The 25,774-nt window shown below is 47.5% G+C and overlaps 1 protein-coding gene across 2 annotated transcripts in view; it reads right to left on the bottom strand.

The window, feature by feature from the left end:
- The window catches only part of ARNT2 (aryl hydrocarbon receptor nuclear translocator 2), a 197,945-nt gene extending 172,733 nt beyond the window's left edge, over positions 1 to 25,212 (bottom strand). For both annotated transcript variants that reach the window (XM_029236793.1, XM_029236794.1), the window contains exon 1: positions 25,058 to 25,212. In XM_029236793.1, the coding sequence (XP_029092626.1) occupies positions 25,058 to 25,088 (31 nt within the window). In that variant the 5' untranslated portion in view covers positions 25,089 to 25,212. The remainder of the gene's footprint in view (positions 1 to 25,057) is intronic.
- Positions 25,213 to 25,774: the final 562 nt, after the last annotated feature.

Genomic DNA, 25,774 nt, shown 5'->3' with positions numbered 1-25,774 from the left:
AGAGGATGGTTGGGCCTGGGAAGTGGGGAGACCACCTAGATCTCAGAGCCGGGACCACACACATCGTCATATGACCTGTTGACTCATCTTAGAGGCTGAAAGCCCAGTCACAGCTATGGTATCGAGTCAGAAGGCCTAGGAAGCCATGGTGGTACCAGGAACCGTGGCTCTCATCCTGGGGAGGAGCCTGAATGGCAGGAGAACCCTTCTGAGGGGACGAAAAGATCCTGATGATGGCTGGTGGTCCCTCCCCGGCTGCCCTGTTGGCACTTCTCAGAGGACAGTGATGTCCCATGGATGTGACTCCAAGGGGGACAGGGTAGGGAAAAGGACGAGATGCCAGGCAGGGGTGCAGGGGTGCTTCTGCCGCTTCCTAGGACAGAATGGTGGTCGTGACCCTGGCTGGCACGAGAAAGGGCCTGGCTTTCTTGACTGGGCGGAGGCTCTGCTGGGAACTTCGACCCAGCAGTATTAGGCCACAGCATCCCTTTGTTCTGAAAAGCTGTGTCAGTCAAGTTCATTCCCTCTGCTTTCTATCCTAAAAGGAGGCTTGGAATATAGAAAAGGCATTCTGAGAAGAAAGAGCCTTCTGGTGACTTACACTGTATCACGTAAACCCTCCATATTTTCCAGGCCACTTCCTGGCCTGAAGGATGTGTCAAATAAACATTGAGGGTTAAGTTCATTGCACGTCACAAAATTATTTTTGTCTATTTCTAGATCCAGGGGCCAGATGTGGATATGAGCAGATGACAGAGAATGAAAGTTGGGAATTGCATGTTAAAGGGATAACGTTCACTTTGAACCAACAGTGGTTCTCTGCTTCCTCAGAATCCTCTGCATAGCTCTTCCAGAAGAGAACGGAATTCGCCCCTATTAAATTGAAGAATCTGCTTTGTGGAGGCACGTGTCAGGGACGTGGGACACAAAGCTTACGGTCTCAGTTCTGCCACTTCCTCCTCTGTGTGACCTGGACCCTCCTTCAGTACCACTTCCCACATCTATCAACTGAGGGCACTTCAGCGGACAGTGGTTTCAAGCAGCTGAGATAATCCCTGCACAACTGCGGTATAAGGTTGAACACAATGCTGAGGCTGGAACACAAGAACATCCAGGTCCCTTCTTTGCTCACCTGTGAGGCTGGGTGAGCCACACTCTGACCCACCCCCGCTGTAACTGTGAATGATGCAACCCACGTACCCATGCTTCATGAGATGATGTCCGAGAAACGGTTAGTAGGTCGATATGGCAATGCACATACGAGCATGGCTCACACTACACAGTTTCCCTAGCGTCCTCTGAGTCTGTGCACAGACGTGGTCAGGGTGAACCATTCCACAGCACTGCCTCTCGTAGGGTTGGAGGAAAGCACCCAGATCTTGGGCCTCTGGCCCACAATGAGTGTTCCACTCAATCATAAGATGAGCACAGTCCTTACTATGCAAACACCAGTGGTGTTTAAGTCCCTGTACTCAGCCCGCAGGTCAATACAATAGACAAGCAGAGGCTGCCCTTCACCATCATCAGGACCAGCTGCTGAGGGTGGGTGATCTAACCATAAATGCCAGAGAGACACGGCGAGGCAGAGCGGGGCTGGCCGGGCAGCAGGAAGGGAAGCTGGATGCAGACTGTAAGCCCTCAGATGACAGGAACAAGGAGGAATTATAGTAGAACTGAGGGGTAGCAGAGAACTTTCCAAGAGCTGGGACGGGAATGTCTAAATGCCTTATAAATGAACATGTCACCCGGCATGCACCAAGCAGGGCCTGGGGTGGGGGGCTATCGGGCCATGGCTTTATCATAGGGATCCCTGCTGTGACTACAGGGTTAAAATAAATGACCTGTATCTTCCTAAGACGTATGACTACATGATCTTCAGCTACTTGGCAATAATGTATGGACTAGAGGTTCCACGGTTAACCTCAATCTTTATATTCTAAAACGGAACTCAGTTTTTCCTTCCCGAACCATCTGGTAAGCTGACTTCCGTTCTTTCCATCAGCAGAACCTCACTTGTTTTCAATCTTGAGGCTCAAAACTCCCTGCTTTCCTTTCGTTAAGGTTTTCCGGGCAGCCATCTTCTATCAGGTACCATGCCAGGCCCTGCCACAAACTCAAAATCGAGTGGGATGGTCCCATACAGACTCAGTTTGAGCTGTGAACAAAGAAGTAATTTTTAAATGTCTTAGGAGAGAGGGAGACAGGGACACAGAGCACACAAGCTCAGGTCTCAGCAGGATGAGCCTCGGCCACAGAGCCCTAACCTCGCAGGCCTGCTGCCCCTCCTCACTGCCCTTCCTGACGTCTGTTTCTTCTCACTCTTCCCACCCGAGTTTACGACCTTACTGCCCCAAACGTGGGTCACTACAACAAGCATCTAACAAAACTAGTTCTGCGCTAGTGCTACGGACTGAACTGTGTCCCCATCAGAAGTCACACGTTGAAGCCCTAAAACCTAACGTGATGGTAGTCAGAGGTAGGCCTTTGGCAGGTGATGAGGTTTAGATGAGACCTCGGGGGTGAAGGCCCCACGATGGGACCAGTGTCCTTATGAGAAACACCAGAGCGCTTGCTTCCCCCCCTCTCGCTACCATGTGAGGACACAGCAAGAAGTGGGCCATCTACAAGCCAGACAATGAGCTCCTGTCAGGAACCAGACGGGCCAGCACCTTGATCTTGGACTTCCCAGCCTCCAAACTGTGAGAAAATGAATATCTGTTGTTGAGGCCACCCGGTCTGTGGTATTTCGTTATGGCAGCCCAAGCGAATACAGGTGGTCAACAGCACCTAGGCAAAAAGAATGCCTCTCATTTGTGAAAGGTGTTCTAAACAATTTAACCAGATTAAGAGTAGTGAAAACTTTTTTCCTCTTCGTGGACACCGAGGGAAGACAACCCAGCGAATGATGACCGCACCCTCGTGTTAACCAAGTCTTCCCTTTCCTCGGCCCTGCCCCCTCCTAGGTAGTGGCCTTGGGAGAAAGGGGCCATTAAGAAGTTGGGTGTTGCTCTGATGGAAAGAGGGTTGGGAGGAGGTGAATTCTGATGGCAGCCTGGGGCTCCTATGATTGCTGTTCTAGGTATCCTATTAAGATAACATCCTAAAACCCAACTCTACTTGTCCAGTTACGCTCAAAGTAGAAAATATGGGGGCCAGGGGACTTCCCTGGAGGTCCAGTGGTTAAGACTTCACCTTCCAAGGCAGGGGGTGTGGGTTCGGTCCCTGGTTGAGGAGCTAAGATCCCACACACCTCAAGGCCAAAAAACCAAAAACAGAAAACAGAAGCAATATTGTAACAAATTCAATAAAGACTTTTAGAAAAATGGTCCACATCAAAAAATCTTAAAAGAAAAAAAAAAGAAGGAAAATATGTTGGCCAGCATGAGCCAGGAGCTGTTAGGAGCTACCGATAATCCACATTTATCTTGAGAAGAAGCACGGACCTCAAGAATCTACCTCCCTGGCCACAGAAGGCAATCAATTGCATTTCCATCTTTTCGCTTTTATCCATACACCAAATAAATGGTAAATCTCCATTTCTAAAGAGTACTTAATTCAATCGAGCCTCCTGGATAGACTGGGGAACCTGAAATAGGGAGCAAATATGGATCACGACCCTCAGAGGTCATCCTGTAGAGATGCTATTGACATAGCTATCTTCATCGAAGAGAGTGGAAAAGCAACGTGCGTCTTAGGGTTTCAGATTTTAAAACAGCCATTTAGTGAGCCACACTCGCAGAAACAGGAAGTCTGCTCTACATTTAAGAAGTCAAAGATTACACAGCATTTCAGGCTCCCAAGAAGGACATTCTTGTCTTGAGCCATTTAAAGGCATTTGAGTCCCTGTTCATCCTCATCTTGATCATCTCATTTATGTTCATCTTGACAGAAACAAGGCTACTCTGAGCGGACCTTCAATATTGTAAAGCAAAAACACTCAGTATGCCAAGACTTGGTCAAGAGCAGCTGGATATGGGCTAATATCCCAAGTTACTCTGCAAAAACATCTTTGCGATAAGTGTTTATTTTAACAGCTCGTTTGCTGTACGTCTTATGTGATCCTTCAACTTCAGCGCTTTGTGCTGCAAAACAAGATTTATTTTTCACAAGGAATGTTACAAAATTCATGTCAGATTCTTGGAAGCAACCATAGATAGAGACAGCTGCACATTCACATCTTTGAAGCAAAGATTCTGGGTTTCAGTTGTGTCTGGAAGCCTGAGTTTGTGAGACAAATTAGAAATCCATTCTCTACCTGTTTGTCTTTTTAGGGCTCTTTGGGAGGAAAACAGCAAAAGCTGTTTTGTCAATAAACCAAAGGAAAATTATGACTCAGACAACTGAAAGGAAAGGTTTTAGGTGATAGTGAAGCAGTACAGGTACAATCACTTTGGCTTCCACCTCCTGACCGGAGAAGCAGCCCCACTGAGGGAGAGGAGTCCTCAACTTGGACTGACTTTACCACTCTATAGTCCTGGCAAAGTGGGAAAGCTTCTGAGCATCTCCCCAATAAACACGGGAGTAAAGTGACACAAAACCAAAACTTCATGGGAGTGGTGTGCAAACCAAATGAAGTAACCACAACCTGGGACACACAAAAGCACCTGATCACTTACAGGTAATCAATCACCTGTTGAACTGCCTGTCCCGTCCCCTTCTGCACTTTGGTGACAGTGCTGAGAATCACGTTTGAGATATGCCCCCCCACACACACACACTCACAGTCCATGTGGCTAAAGTGGGACCCCAAGAGGGCTCCTGGGGTGGGCACATGCCCAGATCTGGTCTGTCAGAGTACTGCATCCCCTGGCAACAGACCCTGGCTCAGTGCTATCATCTGACTTCTGCAGGAGTTTCGCTGATGAGATGTGACTGGACCACCACTCGGGGAGAGCCTGCCTGAGATTAAAACCAGCACAAGAGGAAGGGCTAGAGGACCGAAGGAAAGACAAACAGTGCCGTAGGTACAGTGCTAACACCTCTGGATCTTTATCTGAAGCCAAACGCCCGCCTGGCGATCCTAACTTTATGAACAATAATTCCTGCATGGTTTGTTTAAGCTAGTTTGAACTGGGCCGTCTGTCTTTTGAGAGTGAAAGAATCCTGGCGAATATATTGTGATTTTATTTTCTCTGAGTCTCCCCCTCCCCCTCTTCCCCCTCCTCCTCCCCTCCCCCTCCTCCTCCCCTCCCCCCCCTCCTCCCCTCCCCTCCCCCTTCTCCTCCTCCTCTCCCTCTCCCCTCCTTCTCTCCCTCCCCTCCCCCTTCCTTCTTCTCCTCCTCCTCCTCCCCTCCTCCCCCCTTCGTTTCCCCTTCCCTTCCTTCTTCTTCTCCTTTTTCTTCTCTGTGTCTCTCTCACACACACAATAAATATTTGTAATCTGCATATATGATGAATTATTGGACAAGCACAACACTTCACTGGCTACACTACAAATTCTGTATTTGCAGAAAAATCTCATTCATTAATATGGATGGAAAAGCCCTAAATAAAATCTTAGCAAATCAGATCCAGCATATCTTACAATAATAACATTAAAAGAGCCATGCAGTGTTACCATGTACCTTTTATTCCAGGAAGACTCAGATAATTCACCATTAGGAAATCTATTAATAGCTTAACTAAGAAAAAAAAAAAACAACCTGTGCTTATCTCAATAGACACTGAAAAGGACATGTGACATAACCGATCACGTGACTCATTCCTTTGACAGGTACGTGCTCCTAGTGTTACGAGTTGCTGTGTGCTTCCACACTGACTGCTCAAAGCTGCCCTTGCTCAGATCACTTGAGAATCATTTCTCAGCTCCATGTGGAAATGGTCCTCAGAGCCAGAATGATTCCAGGGATGGGAACAGCTGACATGTACTGGGCACAGACACCGTGTAGCTCAACTGCTCCAGAAGCTAGGTATTGTTCTTATTCCATTTCACAGATAAGGAAACCAAAGTTAAGAGGCTAAGTAATCTGCCTAAAGTCACACAGCTAAGTAACGGCTAGAGCTAAAATGCATGCAAACCAACGTACATTGGATTTAAAAGCTACTGCTTTTAATCACACAGTACGAAATATGGCCTCTAAGTTAGGAACACATTCTCTATTTAAAATTTTATTCGATTATAAATTACAAGACCAAAAAAGCTTACACAAAGAGATAACCATAGTTAACTTTTTGTTGAATATGAATCCAGACCCCTTTCTGTACATATATAAATACAAATAAAAATAGATATATTTAATGTGAATAAGATCATATTATGTATAGAATTTACTTTTCTCAACTAATAAATCATGAAGCTTTTTCCTGTCAATAAAAATAGAAGTATATCATCATTGTAATGCCTAAATGATAGGCCATTTAAAATACATACAAATAATTTAACCATTATTTGTCATTGTTGGACATTTAGATTGCTTCCAGTTTTATAAACAACACTGCAAAAATCATTTCTGTATGAGGTATTTTCTCACTCTGATTATTTTCTTAAAATCGATTAACATACTTGAATCAGAGAGTTTACACATTTACTACCACCAGAAATAAACGAACTTCCCGGCCAACGCAAGATTTTACAGTGCTTTTAACTGTTGCCAAACTGACAAGCAAAATGTATACCTTGTTTTGACTTTTATTTCATTAGTTATCAATGAATCTAAACATAATTGTGATTATTTTTATTTATTTTCTGAATTGCTTAGTTCTTTATTTCAAAAATGGTCTTCGAGGTTTTAGTCTTCCTTTTATTGTTTGTGTATACACACATAGACTCACACACTCACACATACACACACGTGTACAGATATACATACATTGATATTAACTCTTCCTCACATACTTTAAAAATATTTTCTCCATTGATATTTAACTTGGTCTAAGCTGACTTTTAAATTTTAACTTATGAAAAATGTTAAGATATACAAAAGGGAACGAAATTTATACAAAAAATTCCCACCTTAAGAAATAAAACACGCCCTATTGAAGCTGTAAACTTTTCCAATGGAAAAACTTCACACTTCCTTGTATTACATTTTAAATATGATCCTAGTAAACCACATATGACTATACGTATATATTTTTAATCTAATTTGACAGTCTTTGTTTCCTAATCCAGAAACAAAGGCTTATTAATTTATTGGGACTACTTACATGTACAGACTTATTTCTACTGCTTTTTTTCTTTTTGTCCCACTTTTTCTGTTTCTTTTCCCCTCCTTTGTTGCTGTTTTATTGGAGATGGGGGTTATATACACCATTCTGTTCTTTGTTGTTCTGCTAGTTCGAAGGTTATATACTCTATATGCATGAATTACTACTCTAGAAATACTACTACACATACTTGGCAGAGTTCAGTAATCCTGAATAGCATAGCTTTACCTCTGATCACCCCATAAAGTACATGTTAGTATTATTTATTTATATTCAAAGCATACGTATGTTTATTCTGTGTTCATCACTCTCTTCGCTCAGCATTCCTCCCTGTGCCTGAGGACTTCCATTTGGGGTTACTTACCATCTCCCAGAATTAGATCCTTTACAAGCTTCTTTGATGAAATCTGTAACTCTCTTGATTTATTTATCTTGAAATGTTTTTATTTTCCTCTCATTCTTAAAAGAAAAATTTTGTAAAGTTTAGAATTCTAGGTTTACAATTATTTTCAACTAGCGTATTGAAATTATTATTCTATTGTCTTCTGGCTTGAATTACTGCTGTCAAGAAGTCACTCATCAACCTACAGCTGACCCTTGAACAACTCGGGTTTGAACTGCACGGGTCCACTGATACGTGAATATTTTCAATAGTAAATACTACAGAGCTACGCGGTCTGTGGTGGGTTGCATCCACAGATGCAGAGGAACGGGAATACAGAGAGCTGTATGTGGAATACAGGCTGTATGTGGGTTAACCCCCCGCATTGTTCAAGGGTCGGCTGTCACTGCCACTGCTGTGTAGGTGATCTGCCTGTTCTTTGTTACTGCTTTTAGGATTTTTCGGTGTCCTTGGTGTTCTCTGTTTTCACTACATTTTGTTTAGGTTGGGATTTCTTTGTATCTTTTCCGGGATTTGTTGTAGCTTCTGAATCTCAGGCTCAATGCCCTTCGTTACTTCTGGGAAATTATCAGCCTCTTGTCTTCGAATATTGCCCCACCCCTGTTCTCCCTACTATCTCTGACTGGAATTCTAATTCATGCACATAAGAAGGAGGAAGCCTAATGCAAATCAAAATTACAGTGAGGTCAGAGTGGCCATCATCAAAAAGTCTACAAACAATAAATGCTGGAGAGGGTGTGGAGAAAAGGGAACCCTCCTACACTGCTGGTGGGAATGTAAATTGATACAGCCACTATGGAGAACAGTATGGAGGTTCCTTAAAAAATTAAAAATAAATTGGGAGATTGGGACTGACATGTATATACTACTATATATAAAATAGATAACTAATAAGGACCTACTGTATAGCACAGGGAACTCTTCTCAATACTCTGTAATGACCTATAAGGGAAAAGAATCTAAAAAAGAGTGGATATATGTATATGTACAACTGATTCACTTTGCTGTACAGCAGAAACTAACAGCATTGTAAAGTAACTCTACTCCAATAAAAATTTAAAAATAAATAAAATAAAATAAAAAACTAAAAATAGAGCTACCATATGGCCCTGTAATCCTACTCTTGGGCATATATCCAGAGAAAACCATAATTCGAAAATATACAAGCACCCCTATGTTCACAGCAGCACTATTTACAATAGCCAAGACATGGAAACCACCTAAATGTCCATCAACAGATGAATGGATAAAGAAGATGTGGTACAGGGACTTCCCTGGTGGCTCAGTGGTTAAGAATCTGCCTGCCAATGCAGGGGACACAGGTTCGATTCCTGGTCCGGGAAGATCCCACATGCCACAGAGCAACTAAGCCTGTGTGCCACAACTACTGAGCCTACGTGCCACAACTACTGAAGCCCGTGCGCCTAGAGCCCGTGCTCCACAACAAGAGAAGCCACCGCAATGAGAAGCCTGTGCACCGCAAGGAAGAGTAGCCCCCGCTCGCCGCAACGAGAGATAGCCTGCGCAAAGCAATGAAGACCCAACGCAGCCAAAAATAAATATAAGTAAAGAAATAAATTTTAAAAAAGATGTGGTACATATATAATGGGATACTACTCAGCCATAAAGAAAGAATGAAATAATGCCATTTGCAGCAACACAGATGGACCTAGAGATTATCACACTAAGTGAAGTAAGCCAAAGATATCGCTTACATGTGCAATCTAAAAAAATGATACAAATGAACTTATATACAAAACAGAAATAGAACCACAGACATGGACAACAAACTTATGGTTACCAAAGGGGAAAGCGGCGGGGAGGAGGGATAAATTGGAGTTTGGCATTAATTTATACACACTACTATATATAAAATAGATAACCAAGAAGAACCTACTGTGTAGCACAGAGAACTATACTCAATATTTTGTAATAACCTATAAGGGAAAAGAATCTGGAAAAGAACAGATATATGTGTATGTATAACTGAATCACTTTGCTGTACACCTGAAACTAACACAACATTGTAAATCAGCTATACTTCAATTAAAAAAAAAAAGAAGTAGGAAGCCTAGTCTCTGTCTCATAGCCACTCTTTGATATGTTCTAACTCTGATCTCTATGCTGACTTCTGTCATTTCTTTCATTCCACTTTCTAATTCATTAATTCCCTATTCATCTGTGTTTAGTAGCTATTTAACTCATCCACCAGTTTCCTAATTTTGTTTATTTTTCAATGCTATAATTTCCTGACAGCCCACTTGGACTAAATGACAGCTAGCCAGCAGGTTGCCTTCAATCAGACCTGAGGGTCTGGGTAATGAGCATCTCACTGGGAACCACCAACGACCAGACGCCTGTTTCCAATTTTCCTGAGTTGTGTAAGGTCCAAAGGTGTCATAAATGACCAAAGGGTGTATCTTCCCCGGAAAAATGAAAATGGATGTTCCAACAGCCAACCTGGCAGAGATGAGGCAGGTTTAATTTGATGGGTAAAAATAAAGCAATAAGATGGGGTTTCCACGCAAGGTATCATAAGAAATTCATATCAGTTACACAGTGTTGTTGGGTCCATTAAGGTTCAAAACCAATAAATTATAGGGTAACAATTTCTTTGCACCATTAGATGTTTTGGCGATAATTTCCTTTTTACTGATTTTAAAATTGTGATCACAGCTTTCCTTTTGTCTGCACTGGCCTGACAGACCATGGTCAGTCCTTTTATTTTCAAACCTTTAAATCACTTTTTTCAAGTTGTAAATAGTAGTACATGGTGGTATAGTTTGGCTTCTGTTGTTTTACACAGTTAGAGAATCATTTTCTTTTAAAAGAAAAGTGAATCTAGATGCTTCTTTTAAAAGCCACCGTTTTCCAGTTAAAGGAGGCCCAGTGACACATGCCTCATCCTCTCTTTCTTCCCGACACACCATTAATGACAGTAAGGAACTTCTAACCCCTAATGCCAACAAGCTGGCATTTCCCCCAAGGAATGAGACTGGAGGTTTGTTTTCTAAAGAAATATAAACCTCCCCAAAGCAATCAAGGAGCTGGGGAAGGAGAGAAGAGAGAGATGATCAATCCAGGAGGTCTGTATCTAACTAACAGAATTTCCAGAAAGAGAGGCTAGAGAGAAAGAATTTACTTAAAAAAAAAAAAAAATTCAGCCCTAAAGTCAGTCTCTTGATAGAAGGGGCCCACTGAATACTCAGCACAATAAATGAAACAAATCCCCACACCACGGTCCAAACCTTCATTTTGTAGATGAGAAAATAAAAGCTCAAAGAGAAAAAGCGGGGTGCCCAAGGGCACAAACCAGGCCCATGCCGGACAGAGCCAGGACCGGGCACGAATACAGCACTCTTCCCACCTCTCCTGCCGCCCGGAATGCCTATCACACTTCTAGTTCACATCTCCCCAGGTCCGCTCAGTCATTCACCTTCCTCCTTCTCTCCCAAAGCACCCAGGGAGAGCCAGTGTGACAGTGGAAAGAGGGTGAACTTAGGATCAGAATCGGAGCCAGTCTCAGCTCTGCCTCTTACCAGCTGTCAACTTCCTCATCTGTGAAATGAGGCTATTACGTCCAGCCATCAGGACGATCCATTAAGTTCACAGATCCAGAAGCCTTGAGACAGGTTGAGTTAGTTGGCAGTGGGCACAGTATTGGCTTAGCTGCTTCTGCTTCTGTGGACCTGAAGGGTGGTCCAGAGACCAGCAGTATCACCTGAGAACTTGTCAGAAATACAAATGTCAACCCAGCCCCTCTCTGACCCGACCCCTACCTACTGACAGAGCTTCTGGGACAGAGCAGCACTTGGTACTAACAAGCCACCCTCCTGGTGATTCTGAGGCAGGTCGAGTTTGAGTGACTGAGCTACCTGTGTGACTGCGCCACCTAGTGGTAGATGGGCCTAACAGATCCTGCGCGAACATTCAGCCTGAATGACTCAGGGGAGGAGCTGCCCTCTGCAAGACTGTAAATGCTTGAAGGCACAGACTGCGCCGTTCTCTCTAACCAGTATAATCCTAGCACTTAAGCACCATGGTTAATAAAGGGCATACAGTTAATGAATATTTGTTGAATGGATGAAGACGAATGAATAAACTTGAACAAAGAAGACACACGTCTTAACTCCTAGTCTGTCCACAAAGTGTTGTGCAAAACTGAAATGTCTTGGGATACAGCCTGAGGCCCAGTGGCGCCAGTTCAAGAGGTGGAAGGAGACAGGGGCACCAAGCCACCACCTGCAGAGGCCACTTCCAGGCGCCCAGGCACCACGTCTGAGGTCACAGCAGCCCTAGGCATTCAACAGGAGACCCTCTTGGGTGGTCAGCCCATCCCAGTCTGTCCAGAGTATGAAGAGGCCAGGAGGGAGACTTGTTCTAGGGCGATGGGACCCTTCCCCCACCACACTATGCCAGTGAGAACAGGGAGCAGAGAAGTGGGGGGCAGGGCATTACACACTGGTCTGCACTTAGGGGCAGGACCAGGGCAGAAAGTCTAGCAAACAGGGAGGGATGGCGAAAAGGACAGTCACAACACGACAGGAGGGAAAAGCCTGGAGTCCAGCAGGGTGGGGGAGGGACTGTCCCTGTGGCTCATGTACTTCTTCCCAGGGCTGTAAGGAACACAGGCAGGGCGGGGACTTCCCCAGCATTGAGCCTGGGAGGAGGAATACTGGAGCGGGGACAGCTTGTGATCCCCACATGCACAGAAGAGCCCCGGTAACATCAGACTGCCTGCTTTCATAAGCACATTTGGTTATCTGTTCCCCAAGTTTTCCCTGCCCAGCTGGAAAGATGCCCTTCACTTCTGAGCCCTGGTCCCTGTTCCGCGCCCCCGTGAAAAACAATTACAGGGAGCAAAGTCACCACTGACCCAGTGTGTACCAGGTGCCAGGTCCCATCCCAAAAGGTGTTAAACAGGACCATCTAATCCACAGTGCAACCGAATGAGGTGCGCCACTGTACACGTGAGGAGGCAGCGGCCACGAGAGGGTGACCAGCCAGCCCACGAGCCACGGTCACCGCATCCGCCGTGGCCTGCCTCGAGCCCGGGGGGCAGTGTTCTGCTCACCTGAATCCTGAGCACACAGCACAGTCAGTGCTCGATGAAGTCACCTCATTTTACAGATGGGAAAACTGAGACCTTTGCCTCTACTGTCCCCGAGTTGATGTGTTCACACTGTCACCACTCACACAGTAGAGGAGTCTGGGTTTTTAAATACTTGTAGCAAGGTGACCCAGCATGAGCTACTGCGGTGACCCGAACGTTTCCAACCTCTCTGGTTCCTTTGGATCTTTGACGCAAAGGAAGGGGGAGCGGGGAGGGAAAGAAGGACCAAGGGAGAGAGGGAGGAATGGAGGAAGGACAAATGGAAGAAAGGAGGAGAAGACGAAGGAGGAGGAGAAAGAGACAGAGGGAGAAAGAAAGAAGGGAAGAGGGGGTAGAGGGAAGGGGGGAGGACGAGGATTCTCAGATCTTGGGGAAAAACTCAGCAAGTTTCTGCAGGCAAATTATGCACCCAAAATACATGATTTTTAAGTCACTAGGTCTTTCTTTATGAAGTCACAATAAAATGCAAACTTGTTTTTAAGTGGACTATAGAAGAAACAGCAGGGGACTTCCCTGGTGGTCCAGTGGTTAAGACTCCACGCTTCCAATGCAGGCGGCCCGGGATGGATCCCCGCTCAGGGAGCTAAGATCTCACATGTGGTGCAGCCAAAAAGAAAAAAAAGAAAAAAAAAATGCAGCAGCAAATTCACTTCCTAAAGTAAACACAAATACACATCTAAACCTGGATATGCACCAGCCACAAAGAGCAGGACAAATCATACACTAATTACTGTTTGAAGGAAGATCCGATTGTTAATTGCAGTGTGTTTCAGGCATTGCACATGAGTAACTTACCTGAAAAGCTTTCCAACCTGTATGTTAGGAAAGTTGGTAATTAAACATGTCAACTTCCTATTGACGTTATTAGAGATATGATAATCCTTACACAGTTAGATTATAATTATTTTATTTGTCAAGTGAAGTTGATATTTAGTTAGGAAACTGTTATCCTCACAGGCTTTTAAAAAAACCCAAAAACCCTGGGACCTGCACTTGACAAGGAGCATCTGAAGCTACCTATATATGGTGTATAGAGCCCAAAGAGGTTTGCCAAGCACGTAGGGAATGGCACGTGGAACCACTAATCATTCCTTAGCTTTATCTGCACAGGACCTTGACTTCATCGACTCAGAGACTCGCTTTTAAGTAATGCCTGCTAAAAGCAGCCTTGTGATATAATATCACTTAGGGGGGTTTCTTGATAAAAAATTTAAAAGCAAAATCCCAATGTAATCGTGAGGCAACATCAAACAAAACCAAATTGAGGGATATTTTATAAAGGGACTGGCGTGTACTCAGCAAAAATGTTACAGCCATGAAAGGGAAAAAAACAAACCAAAAAAGACAGCAATAATTCCAGAATTAAAGGAGACTAAGGGACATCATAACTTGTAATCCTGGTTTAAACCTGGAGCCAAAAAAAAAAAAAAATGGTTTTGGCTATGAAGAACAACCGTAAAATACGAATAAGGTCTGTGGTTTAGATGATAGTGTTATATTAATGCCAACTTCCTGATTTTTAAACATGTTTTAAAATATTTATTTAGGCTGTGCCGGGTCTTCGTTGCGGCACACGGGATCTCCGCTGCAGCATGCAGGATCGTTTGGGTTGTGGCACGCAGACTTCTTAGTTGTGGCATGCATACAGGATCTAGTTCCCCGACCAGGGATCGAACCCAGGCCCCCTGTATTGGGGAGCGCTGAGTCTTACCCACTGGACCACCAGGGAAGTCCCACTAACTTCCTGATTTTGATCATACATTGTAGCTCTGTAGGAGGATGTGCTTATTCTTAGGAACACACACTGAAGTATTTAGAACTAAAAGGGGCATCGTGTCTACCATGTATTCTCAAATTGTTCAGGAAAATAAAGAGAGAGAAAAACTGAAGAAATTGATTAGGCAAAGGTGGTGAATGTTAACACTTGAGGAATCTAGGTGATGGGAATACAGGAGTTCTGTGTACTATTCTTGCAACTTTTCTGTAAGCCTGAAATTACTTCAGCATAGAAAGTTACTAAAAACAAAAAAGGAACCTTGTAGTGGTCATGCTGCTTCTCATTGGTTCGCAATTTGGGGGACTTGGAGACCAATCCATCCATTCATTCATTCAGTAATATTTATTAAGCACCTATTATGTGGCAGGCTTCATTCAAGCCACTGGGGTACCATAGTGAAAAAAGAAAATCCCAACTCTAAAGGGGAAATGAAGCAACTTGAGGTTTCTGGCAAATCCTCACTTGGATGCCTTGAACTCATGATGTCTTCAACTCAACATGTCCCAAGACCAAGTCTGTCATCTCCCTGCCACCTCCACCAAAATACCAGGACCTCATCAACGTTCGCCGTCTTGGGAAACAGCACACTACCCTTCCCGTGACTGAATTGGGAACCTAGCCACTGCCGCCTCTATCAGCTCAATCTGATCCATCATCTGGTTCTGTTGGCTTTACCTCCTAAATATCTCAGGGATCCACCTGCTTCTGTCCACTTCATGTCCACTGCCACGTGAGCAGGCCCCGGTGGTCCCCTCCATGGACGGGGAGGATGGAGGCCCTCACCAGGCCAGCCTGATTCAACAGCCAGAGGGATCTTTTCAAAATCCACCTCCCAGTACATCACAGCCCTGCTCACAACACTTCAATGGCTTCCTGTTGCATTTGGACACAAAGACACCTTTCTTTTTCCTGATACTTAAATAATACCCTTGTGCATGTGACTGTTTAATAAACGGCCGACTCTCCCCACAGTGAGCTCCACGGGGGCGGGGACCACGCCTGGCTTTGCACACCACTGTGAGCACAGAGTTGGCATTCAATTGATATTTGTTTAATTAGGTGGATAAGCAATTAAAATACTTAATGTCGGGCTTGGACCAGTGAATGGAGTGTGGTGCCATTCACTGCCACAGGGGACCTGGGGGAGGTGGGCGTGGAGGAGGTGCTGGCTTTGCAAAACGTGAGGGAGAGGTGGACAAGACGCCGGGCAGGCAGCGGGAAACAGAGACCTGTGGTTTGTGAGGCTGACTTCAGGAAAAGGTACGTACTCTGGCGCTAAATCGAGCTGTGCGCCCCGAGCCATTCCTGTAACACACGCTCTCTCTGCCCTTCAGGAGGAGCTGGGGGGCGGGGTCACATTCGCTCCTGCCCTCTAACAAGCCGCCAGTCATTTGCATAAAACTGTCCTGCCCCTGCCTGCTGTGGACACTGGCTGAACACACGTGAGCCCAACCTACTTCGCTCAGCATCTCTCTAGAGGCCACCCCCAGCACTGGGCACCTCACCCTTTGTGCAGGGGTGGCAGAGGGGTGCCCGGGGAAGGCTGGCTGAAACAAATTAGAAGTTTTCTGATGTAAAATGCTTTCAAAGAGAGAGAACACAGCTGTGATCCTTGATCACATTCATTCATTTCATTCTTTTTGGGACTTGGAATCCATCAAGCATATCAAATTATGGCAAATGAGTCCAGACTATGCCTCGTTTTAAACCTGCTGATGTGATAGAAACATCAATGCTGTTCTAAAAATAATAATAAAAAATTCGGGCAGTTGTGTTATTTCACATTTAAATTAACTTCCATTATGGATATCATAATTTTCTGAGAAGTACCATCTTGTTTCTAAAGCCACCATGTTTTCGTACTCTGAAGTGGCGGTCTCGGGGGCCAGCCCCTTCATTTCTGCCAGCTGTGTACCCCATGGAACTCCTGGGTTCCTTTCCCAGTTGCCACTGCCCAGAGGCTTACGAGAAGTCCTGTCCGCATAGACCGGGGTTTCTCAACCTGGCACTGGTGACATGTGGGGCTGGGTCACTCTTTGCTGTGGGAGCTGCCCTGTGCACTGTAGGATGTTTAGCAGCATCCCTGGCCTCCACCCCCAAGATGCCACCTCCCACCCTACCTCCCCACCCACCCCCGATGTTGTAACAACCCGGAATGTCTCCCAGTCGATAAGCACTGTGTGGACACACCTCTGGCCCCCCTGGGCCAGGGTTCTTAGATGCTCTGCCACTTGGCTCAGTCAGAGTCTCCGAGAGAAGAAAGAGAATAGCATTTGATGACAGCTATGAATGAAATAAACGGGGGCAAAATGAACTTTGCTACTTGCTGTTGCCTCGAAGTCTGGAACCCAGCTCATCTACTGCTGTCTGTAAGGAGCAACCACGTGGCTCTCCTGATAAATAATCAATCGTTTATCGATTCCAGTGGATTTTCCTGAACTGCTGTTAGGGCAGCTTGGCAGGCCAGACAGAAACCGGCGGGAATTTGCTCAACAGGCAGAGAGCCTCTGATGGCCACGAGTAGGTCACTGTAGGGCCCCCAGGAGTGCCCCGTGTACGGAAGACTACCCTCCTCTCCTCTGGTCCCTCACTCGGCTACCAGCAAGGCACTCCACTGACCTGGCTCCCGGAAAGCTCTGAATCCACCCACTGAACTTGGTTTTGGCTTGGGCCAACCCCCCGGGGTGCTCTTCACCCTGGACACAGTACCCCAGAATCATCCCAGGCTGCCAATATCCAAGCCTTTCCTTTTGCTACCTGAGCCTGGGTGCAGAGGTGCCCAGTGCCACCTGCAGCTGGTCTCTATTTTTTTAGAGTTGTGGAAGAAAAGCAGGGATCATCAAAACCAAAAGCAAACACATTTACCCTCCGTTATTAAAACCTCCTGAATCTGTATCTGAAGTGGCAGTAACCACCACAGCTCGTCTAATGCCACGGAAGGCAGGCAGGAAGGACAACACCTTACCACGCCCCGTGCTCTCCGAGTCTGGGGGCTGGTCAGCCAGGTGGTCTGGTGGGGGATGGATAGTTCAAACAAGGAGGATGTGCGGACAACAGACAGGGATCAAAGGTTTCCAGGACAGTTATAGCACGTGTGTTTGGGAAGGCCACGTGAAAGAAGGGAACGGGTAAGGGCAGGGCTGGGGTGCATACAGAACCCGGGGGGCAGAGGGGAGCTTGGCGGGGGCTGCAGGGCCCTGCCCAGAGCTGGAAGCAGAGCATCTGAGCTCATGTCCATGTATGCCCTAGGGACCCCAGGTGAGTCTCTGAACCCCTCTGAGCCTCTGGTTTAACCTCTGTGGAAAGCAATATAAAAATAAAAACATATCAACCCACTTGGCTATTTAATTCCACTTCTAGCAGTTACCCTAAGGAAAAAAGTCATGTAATTATATATTTACATACAGGGATGTACACTGCAATGTTGTGTATAATTTTGACAAATGGAAAAGCACACCGAATATTACATGCCTAAATATGAGACTAAGTCAAAAAATTATGACAAGGCCATAAATCAGAACACTTCAGTATCTCTGGTAAGATACACTGTTCCTATTAATGAAGGTGCAAAAAAATGGTATGTTCTGAACAATTCTATTTTGTGTTGACTTATGACATTTTTTAAAAAGTCTGTAATAACATATACAAAACTCTTAATAGTGGGTAGTAGAACTATCTTGGCACTTATGTACAGTTTCCAAATTTTTCATAATCCACACGTATCTTTCTTGTGTTCAGGAGGAAAAGTGATTATGGGGAAGAAAGAAGCCAACTCCTCAGCGGGGGCTAGGAGAAGACCCCTCCCAGGCTCTGCTTAGCTGCTCTCACAACACAACTGGAGCAGTAAAAGATGCCCCATGTTACTGTACAATGTACAAGAGCAGGAATTACCTACTTGTGAACATTTTTGCTTCTTTGTGGATTTCCCTGAAAAATGTTCCAATTGTTACAGTCAGTCTTGAAAGCCACGCAGACTCTACTTATTCGCAAAGGGTCTCGCTTCCAACTCCAGGGCCTGTGGCCCCTCCATGCTGCCTTTCTGGGACCCGTGTCAGCCCCTCCGGGGGGGGCAGTTGGATGGAGAGCCAGCCCGGGGGACCTTATCTGTAACTGCTGGTGGTTACACAAGCCATAGCAACAGTTTCGCACACAGAGCAGAAGGCCCCAAAGGGGAGGACCTTTGTGGGGCTTTCACAGGGAATCTGGTGAGGATATGGGTCTTCCACCACTACCAGCTGGTCTCCAGGCTACTACCAGTCTGCCCTGCCCTCCTTCTGGGGAGAAGGATAATATCTGTGTTTCCAAGGCCTTATTATAAAGTCTAGAGGCACGGGTGTGGGGACAGATTATTCTGGTAGGATTTTCAGATCAAAATCAGTTCCCACCAATAAAAATCAGAATCTAGATTAGACAGCACTGGTGTATTTGGTTTCAGAGACCCACAGGTACAGGGCACATGCTTTCTTTTCTTCAAGGTGGGCATTTCAAGGCAGTCACATACAAAACTGTGATGCAACTGTCTGGCGTCCAGACATTCACTCGTCAGCAAACCTTCCCGCAGGCCCGCTGTACAGGAGGCAATATGATGGATGCTGGGGCCACGTCAGCGACAGGTGCCTTCCCTGCCCTCAGGGGGCTCCCAGAGCTGCAGGACACACAGGCATGGATCAAACATCTAGGTGATTTACTGTTTCATTCCGCATGAGAGGAAGAGCTCCAACCCGAGTCCACCCTGCGGGGCCCTGGTGGAATGCATTACAGGCACACTTTATCTGGATAAAGGGGTCAGGAGGGCTTTCTCCAATGGAGTAAGAATTCAAGCTGAGGCCATAAGGAAACAAAAGGAGTCGGATGCGGAAATGGTTAGGTGTGGGGAGGGGGTGGGAGAGAGGAGGAAGGGACAGGTGAGCAGTTTATCAGCCCAAGAAGAGGAACACAGCACAAGCAAAAGCCCTCAAGTGGGAAAGGGCTTGACTAGAAGCGGGAGTCCATTTTTATTCATTGAACAAGAAGTTCTGTGTGTTAAACTAGTGCATCAGCCTGACCTGCACGGCTCCTACCCGCTTGTGTGTGAAAGCGCCCTCAGCTCCTCACACAGCATATCCCATTCCTGGGCAACTCTGCTGGACGTTCCTTTCCTAAGGACGGCCCAGCACGGAGTTGACACTGTGAGTGGAGTAATGCTTCTGGAAAAGATACAGAAATTATTTCTCCGTGCATCTTGGTGAATCTCAGCACAGGCTGACGATGAAGCAGTAACGGAGGCACTGCTGGGGAACTGAGGGGATTTGGTCCAAGTGTTCCACTCTCCTTGATCTCTTTCCCCAAGGAAAGCATTTAGAGAAGCTGCTCTTTACTTATTTCTCCAGCCCAGATCCCTTGGGCCCACACGGCCCTCGGTCTCCCCAGCAGCTCCACCTCTGTGTCTCCTGGGCACCTGCACCCAACCGTCTAATGCAGAAGCCTCAAGCACACCCCACAGCCACGTGTGCCTCACTATCTCCCCATCACCTCCCACCACCCAGCTGTCAGGACAGAAAGATGGGACTCATTCTTGACTCTTCCCTCCCCCTCAGCACCCTCTCCCAACCCCGTACCCTACAGTTATGGTGCTACCCGCAAAAAAGAGGTGCTGCAGGCGCCCTGCCCGACTGCAAGGATGGCCGAGGATATAACTAGTGCCCCTGGGGCTGCTCGGCATGGCGTCCTGGCCCCCAAATATATCTCAACTCCATCTCCTTCTCTCCACGCCCAATGCCACCCCCCGTCCACGTCAGCAACATCTAACGGGACCCTTGCTTCTCCGCTGTCCTCCTTCCAATCTGCTCTCCAGACAGCAGCCACTGCGGGTGGGATCACGTGTCTCCACTGCTCAATACCCGTCTAGCTCTCTGTTGCTCTTAGAATGGAACCTCAACCCCGTACCCCAATCCATGCCTCTCCGTGAGTGGTCTCCCACACCCCCGTCGCCCCTGCTCACCCACCGTCCTCCGGCCACCCTGGCCTGTTCTGGCTCCTCGAACCAGCCCAGCTCTTCCCAACCTCAAGCTAGCGCAGCTCCCCATAACTGACACATACTAGTTGCTTAATAAATACTGACTGAGGAATAAATCAATCTCTTTTTTAGATATCACTCCTATCTTTTGACAAGTGCTAAAAGGCTGTTGGTTCATCACTGGGCTCCCTGGCACATGCCTAAAGGGCAAACTCTGTTTCATTTTTGACTGGAAAAAGAGACCATATGTTTTACGTACAGGTGGTGAGGCAGCAAAATTGACTTTTTCTTAATGCACGGTATTTTACTGGTTCTAAATGCGATCTTCTGAAACATCACTGAAACGGAGGAGCATTTTACGATTGATAGTACGTCATCATTGAACTGGCAGCAGGTTTTTCTTGGAAGCACATAAAATAATGATGTATCTTGCAATCAAGAGACTTCTAGAAAGCACGAAATGCAGTGTGTAAAGACGTTGGACATGTATGTTCAGCTCGTTTGGGTGTTCCACCTCTAGCTGAGGCAGTGCTGCTGGGCAGCTTGCAATCACAGCTAGCATCTCTCCAAAGCTCTAACTCTACCCGAGCGTTCTTGGGGGTCCATCTGGGTCCCTGAGAGCACTGAGAAGACAACCACTTGACGGTTCCCCAGACTTTCACAAATCCACCCACCACACACCCACCCCCAGCTCTCTGTGACCCTTCCTAAATTCTCTATAGGCCAAACTCTCTGTTTTTGAGAGGCCCGGTTTCAGAAGCTACCTCCCTACAAAGCTTCCTCTCATGATACATACACACCTAGTCAAGTTCATTTCATTCCACCTTTTGTTATAAACCTGGTCTTGACGTCTCCCCTATCAGACTCAGAACTCCCAGAGGTTGAGGAAGGGATGTTCACATTGCCCTCCGCCCTGCACAGTGTTTGGAAGGTCAAAGGTGTTCAATATGTTTGCTGAACCGACCCAAATATCCCTCCATCTAAGGCAGTTTGCGCCAAGAATCTTCTGCACTATACAATCAATTCCAAACTAAAATGCCAGAGACCAGAAACCTGGAGGGGAAAAAAAATCTAATAGTTGATTTCAGAAAAAAGTAGAAATTCTAAATCTCTTAAAACATACCTCTGAAGTTTAAAAATGTGCAAGTTTTATTAACACTCTGCAAATAATCATTTCGGAGTGTGCTCCGATAATGCATAATTCCTAATGATCACTGGTCTGAATTTGAACCTGAGTCCCTCATGCTTAAGTTACACAAGATTAAGGTGGAAACAATGGAGTTGGAAAAACAGTCCCCTTCCGAACTGTGCCATTTCAGCCGCACGTACCCTTTCATGCATGAAACGAATTCAAACCTTCATTATTAAATACAAATCAGAAATGCTTAAAAATCACCCAAAGGAAGTGAAACAAATAATACATATATACGGAACAGAAGATTCTAGAGTTCCATTCTCTAGTCTAGAGGACGTAAGTTCTTCCTATCTAGAAAGAATAGAGAAAATCAGCCACTACCATAATATTAGCAACGAAGGTAGGGGCTGCAATGACCTAGAAATAGGGAGGGGTCAGAGGCCCCAGGAGAGGGGAACCAGACCAGGGGTACTGTGGCAGATGCCATGAGAAGAACGTCTGGAACACAAACCCTTCCTTCTCCAAAGACCACTCCTCCCCCAGAGTAACTGGTAGAATCTGAAAACCCAAACAGGGGACCTAGAAGGGGCAGGTTAGAGGTTTGAACCTGGCTCAGATCACCTGAATACATGAGAGCAGGAAGATTCCAACTTCATCTGTCATTACCTAGACCCCAGAGTGCCCCTGCCGTACATCACAGACAAGCATCATTGCAAATGGGTCTGCTGGTGTGCAGTGGTCAGCTGCAGAAAAAGGAACAAGTGGGTAGGGGTGGGGAAGTGATGGCCTGTCACCTTTGTACCCTGGACACAGATTAGCAGCAGAAATAAACCTCGGTGCCTCCCAGTGCATTTGCCTGTGTTCACTGAGCTCTTATTCTTTGCAAAGCAACAACATCTGGGGGGGGGGGGGGTGGGAGAAAGAGGAGGAGGCATTCAACGAAGCATCACATGACTCATGCCTCTGAGAGGTGGACTCTGGGTGTCCAGCTCGGGCACCTTGCCTCTCTTGGTGGTAAATTGCCAGGAAAAGTCTGAAACCTCTCTCTGGGCTCTAACCTTCAGCTGTATCCCTTGAAACTACACCCTTTCCCCAAAGAGGTTCGCGATTCACACGGTGAGAGAACCACCTGCCCCACAGATCTGAGGGTTACCGCGGAGGGCCACTCAAAGAAAAGACGGGTGGGTAAGAGAAAAGGCGACCCCCTCAAGGAGTTTTCCCTTGAGAAGGTCTCACCATGCTCAAGACCTCTGGTATCTCTGCGAACAGAGAAAAGACACAGACATCACTGTCCATCAAGCAAGCCAAATTATTTTATTATTTTTCAAATGATAAAAACAATGCCCTGCACTTGCTTGATTCAAGTGTCCCACAGTCCAAGGCACAGACATTTGCGTGCTCAGCACCGCCAAGCCCAGCAGCTGCCCCGTATTTATTCCATTAAGCTCACGGAACAATGTTATGGACAAAACGCCTTAAACAGAGATGTAAGGGTATGTACATATATGTGTATATGTGTAAACATATATATATATATATATATATAATGTACATTGCCTCTGATTTTATTCCTATTTCCAACATAAACCTACATTGGACTAAAATATCCTCATTTAACTTCCTTTGCTTTTTCTAATGTCATAACATTTAAATCGATCAAGTTGCTATTGATTTTTAAGCAGCTGAACAGGTTGAAATGGCAGGCTTCGGTCGCAAGCAAACTGGCACAGCTGTTTTCAAACTCAGCGTCTGGACAGGGAACTCATCTGTTCTTCCAAGGCTCCCTACTTTGCTAATGCAACCTCCGTCCTTGGAACTACTGAGGCTCTTCACCTCGGTGTCTCCATGGACACCCCACCTCAGTGCCTCCTAGGCCATCCCATTTACCCTTACCCCCAATCTAAGCAGTGCAAGTCTGAGCTCCTCCACCTGCCCAATGGTGCTGTCCTTCCTCTTTCTGTTCCAAGCCAGTGCCGCTAAGTCTCACCTCCCCAGCACCTGCCTCATTTTGACCCCGCCTCCCTGCCTCCAGTCTTGCTGCCTCCTTTCCATGGTACCTCAACTTAGCTGACAAATTAATCTTCCACAAATACTGTGACCATGTGGCTACCCTATTCAATACCACAGAGAACTCTCTCATAATGTGTAGGGCAAGAGCCCATACTCCTTAGCCTGTCCTTCAAAGCCCTCTAAAGCCTGGCCACTGCCAAACCAGTCTGTGTGATATTCCGCTGCTCCCTCTTATACCCCTAATGCTCTAAACACCCACTGGCATCTACACATGCTCAGAGCAGGTCCACCATAGCTCACGCCATCCCTTGTACCTGCAAGTCGCTTCAGCACCGGGCTCTGTGTATTCAAACCTTCCAGTTCTTCAAACTCCAGTTTTAAAATGTCCAACCTCCAAAAGCCTTTCCCTTACCACTTTAGATGGAAGGAATCCTTCACTTCTAACTCGTATGACACATTTTTTTCTTTGCTAGGCATTGTGGGTGTTCACCCTCCCACCCACCCCACAACCTCCCTCTACGGGGAATTCCCTGACGACTGGCCTCTCTCTTACTCTCCCTGCATCCTCCACAGGGATCTAGCACCATGCCATGGCCATGGCAGTCACTGCACAGCACCCAAAACTTTGTAGCAGTCTGTCTAGGTGTCCCCCTTTCCATTCTCGGACACCCCTCAGGCTGTCGTATTCACAAGGTAGGGCATTTTCCCAACTAAAATAGAATTTCCCTGCTGCAAGTCCAAAGCAGGTCAATATTCCCACCTGATCATGAACTCTTCCCATTTTTTGAAATCTGCCCATTGAGCACAGTTGTCATAGACGGCACCCTGAGAACAGGTCAGCCTTAGAAAGCAGAGGATGTTGAACCGGCCTGGGCTTCTCCACGCTGCGTTTCTACAGACTGTGTGTGTGTGTGTGTGTGTGTGTCCATTGAAGATCAGGATACATAGTAGCTAGTCGCAAAGGGCTCAAAGGACCAGCGCTTGGGGAGCGGGGCGGGCAGGGGAGCATCCGGGGAGTTCCACCCTGTTGAATCCTGGGTCCAAACTTTTCCCTCGGTCAACGCGGTACCCTCCTACCCGCCCCGACCGGCTGACGCCTGATGCCACAGGGGCCGCAACAGGAAGAGAAAAAGGCGTCGGATGGGGGAGGCAAAGCTGGGTATTTTCGGAACTTAAGTGGATCGTGGACTGGCCCTTCTGGTTCCCAGGGATGCGAGGCCAGCGTCCGCCGCCCGCGGGTAGGAGCTGGCGCGTCCTGGAAACCGGGATGGGGCAGAGATTGGGATGAAGATGCCGCGGCTGGTGCTGATGCTGAGGCTGCCGCGCAGAATGACAGCCGCTCCCCCCACCCTGCCCCAGGGGTTGTCGAGCGCCAGGCTCCGCGCTCCCGGGGGCACTCGGCGCGCCCAGTCCCTCCGGCCCACTCCGGCCCCGGGCAGGGCCTGCGGGCTGCGATGGGGCCCGCGGCCACTACTCACCCGGAGGGTTGACCGCCGCCGGGGTTGCCATCTTGCTCGGAAGGCTCGGCGCGCGCCGGGCGGGGACGAGGAGGGGCGGCGCGGAGCCGGGCGCCCCACCCGGGGCAGGCGAGGCCAGCGCAGGCCCAGGCGCCGCCGCCGCCACCGCCACCACTGCCACACAAAGGACGGCGCGGGCGGGCGCTGCCTCCGCGCTCTCCCGCCGCCGCGGCCGCCCGCCGCCCCCGCCTTTATCGCCTCCGCCCCCTCATCGGCCTCCTCCTCCGGCTTCAGCCTTTGTCACGCGGCGGGGGGTGCCGGGCCGCGGCTCACCCGGCCAGGCCGCAGCACCGCGAGACTTGGGGCCGCGGGCGGGTGGGGCGACCCCCGAGTCTGGGGCCGCCCCCTCGGGCCCGCGCAGGTGCCCAGGCTCGAGCCGGAGGCGCGCCCCCTCCCTTGTCGCTGGGTCCGGGTCTCCCCCACCCCCGGGTGTCCGGCACGCATCACGGAGGGGCGCTGTCCGCAGGCCAGAGGGCCGGGGCGGAGAAGGTGGGGGGCAGCCTCTTAAGATGCAGAGGGACGCGGGTCTCGGAGACGGAGAGAAACAAAGGCGCCCCAGTGCTGCCCACTTAGCATGCCAGGGCCGTGCCGCTCGGCTGCCGCGGCTAGAGACGCCCAAGGCCACGGGCACCTCCAAGGCCACGGCCACGGACAGCTGACGCACTCAGCAAACACCCT

Source organism: Monodon monoceros, unplaced genomic scaffold (assembly GCF_005190385.1).
Source record: "Monodon monoceros isolate NGI ecotype Baffin Bay Population unplaced genomic scaffold, NGI_Narwhal_1 Super_Scaffold_21, whole genome shotgun sequence".
NCBI lineage: Eukaryota > Metazoa > Chordata > Mammalia > Artiodactyla > Monodontidae > Monodon > Monodon monoceros.
The sequence above is the reverse complement of the archived record's forward strand: the minus strand, read 5'-3'. Positions and strand labels throughout refer to the sequence as shown.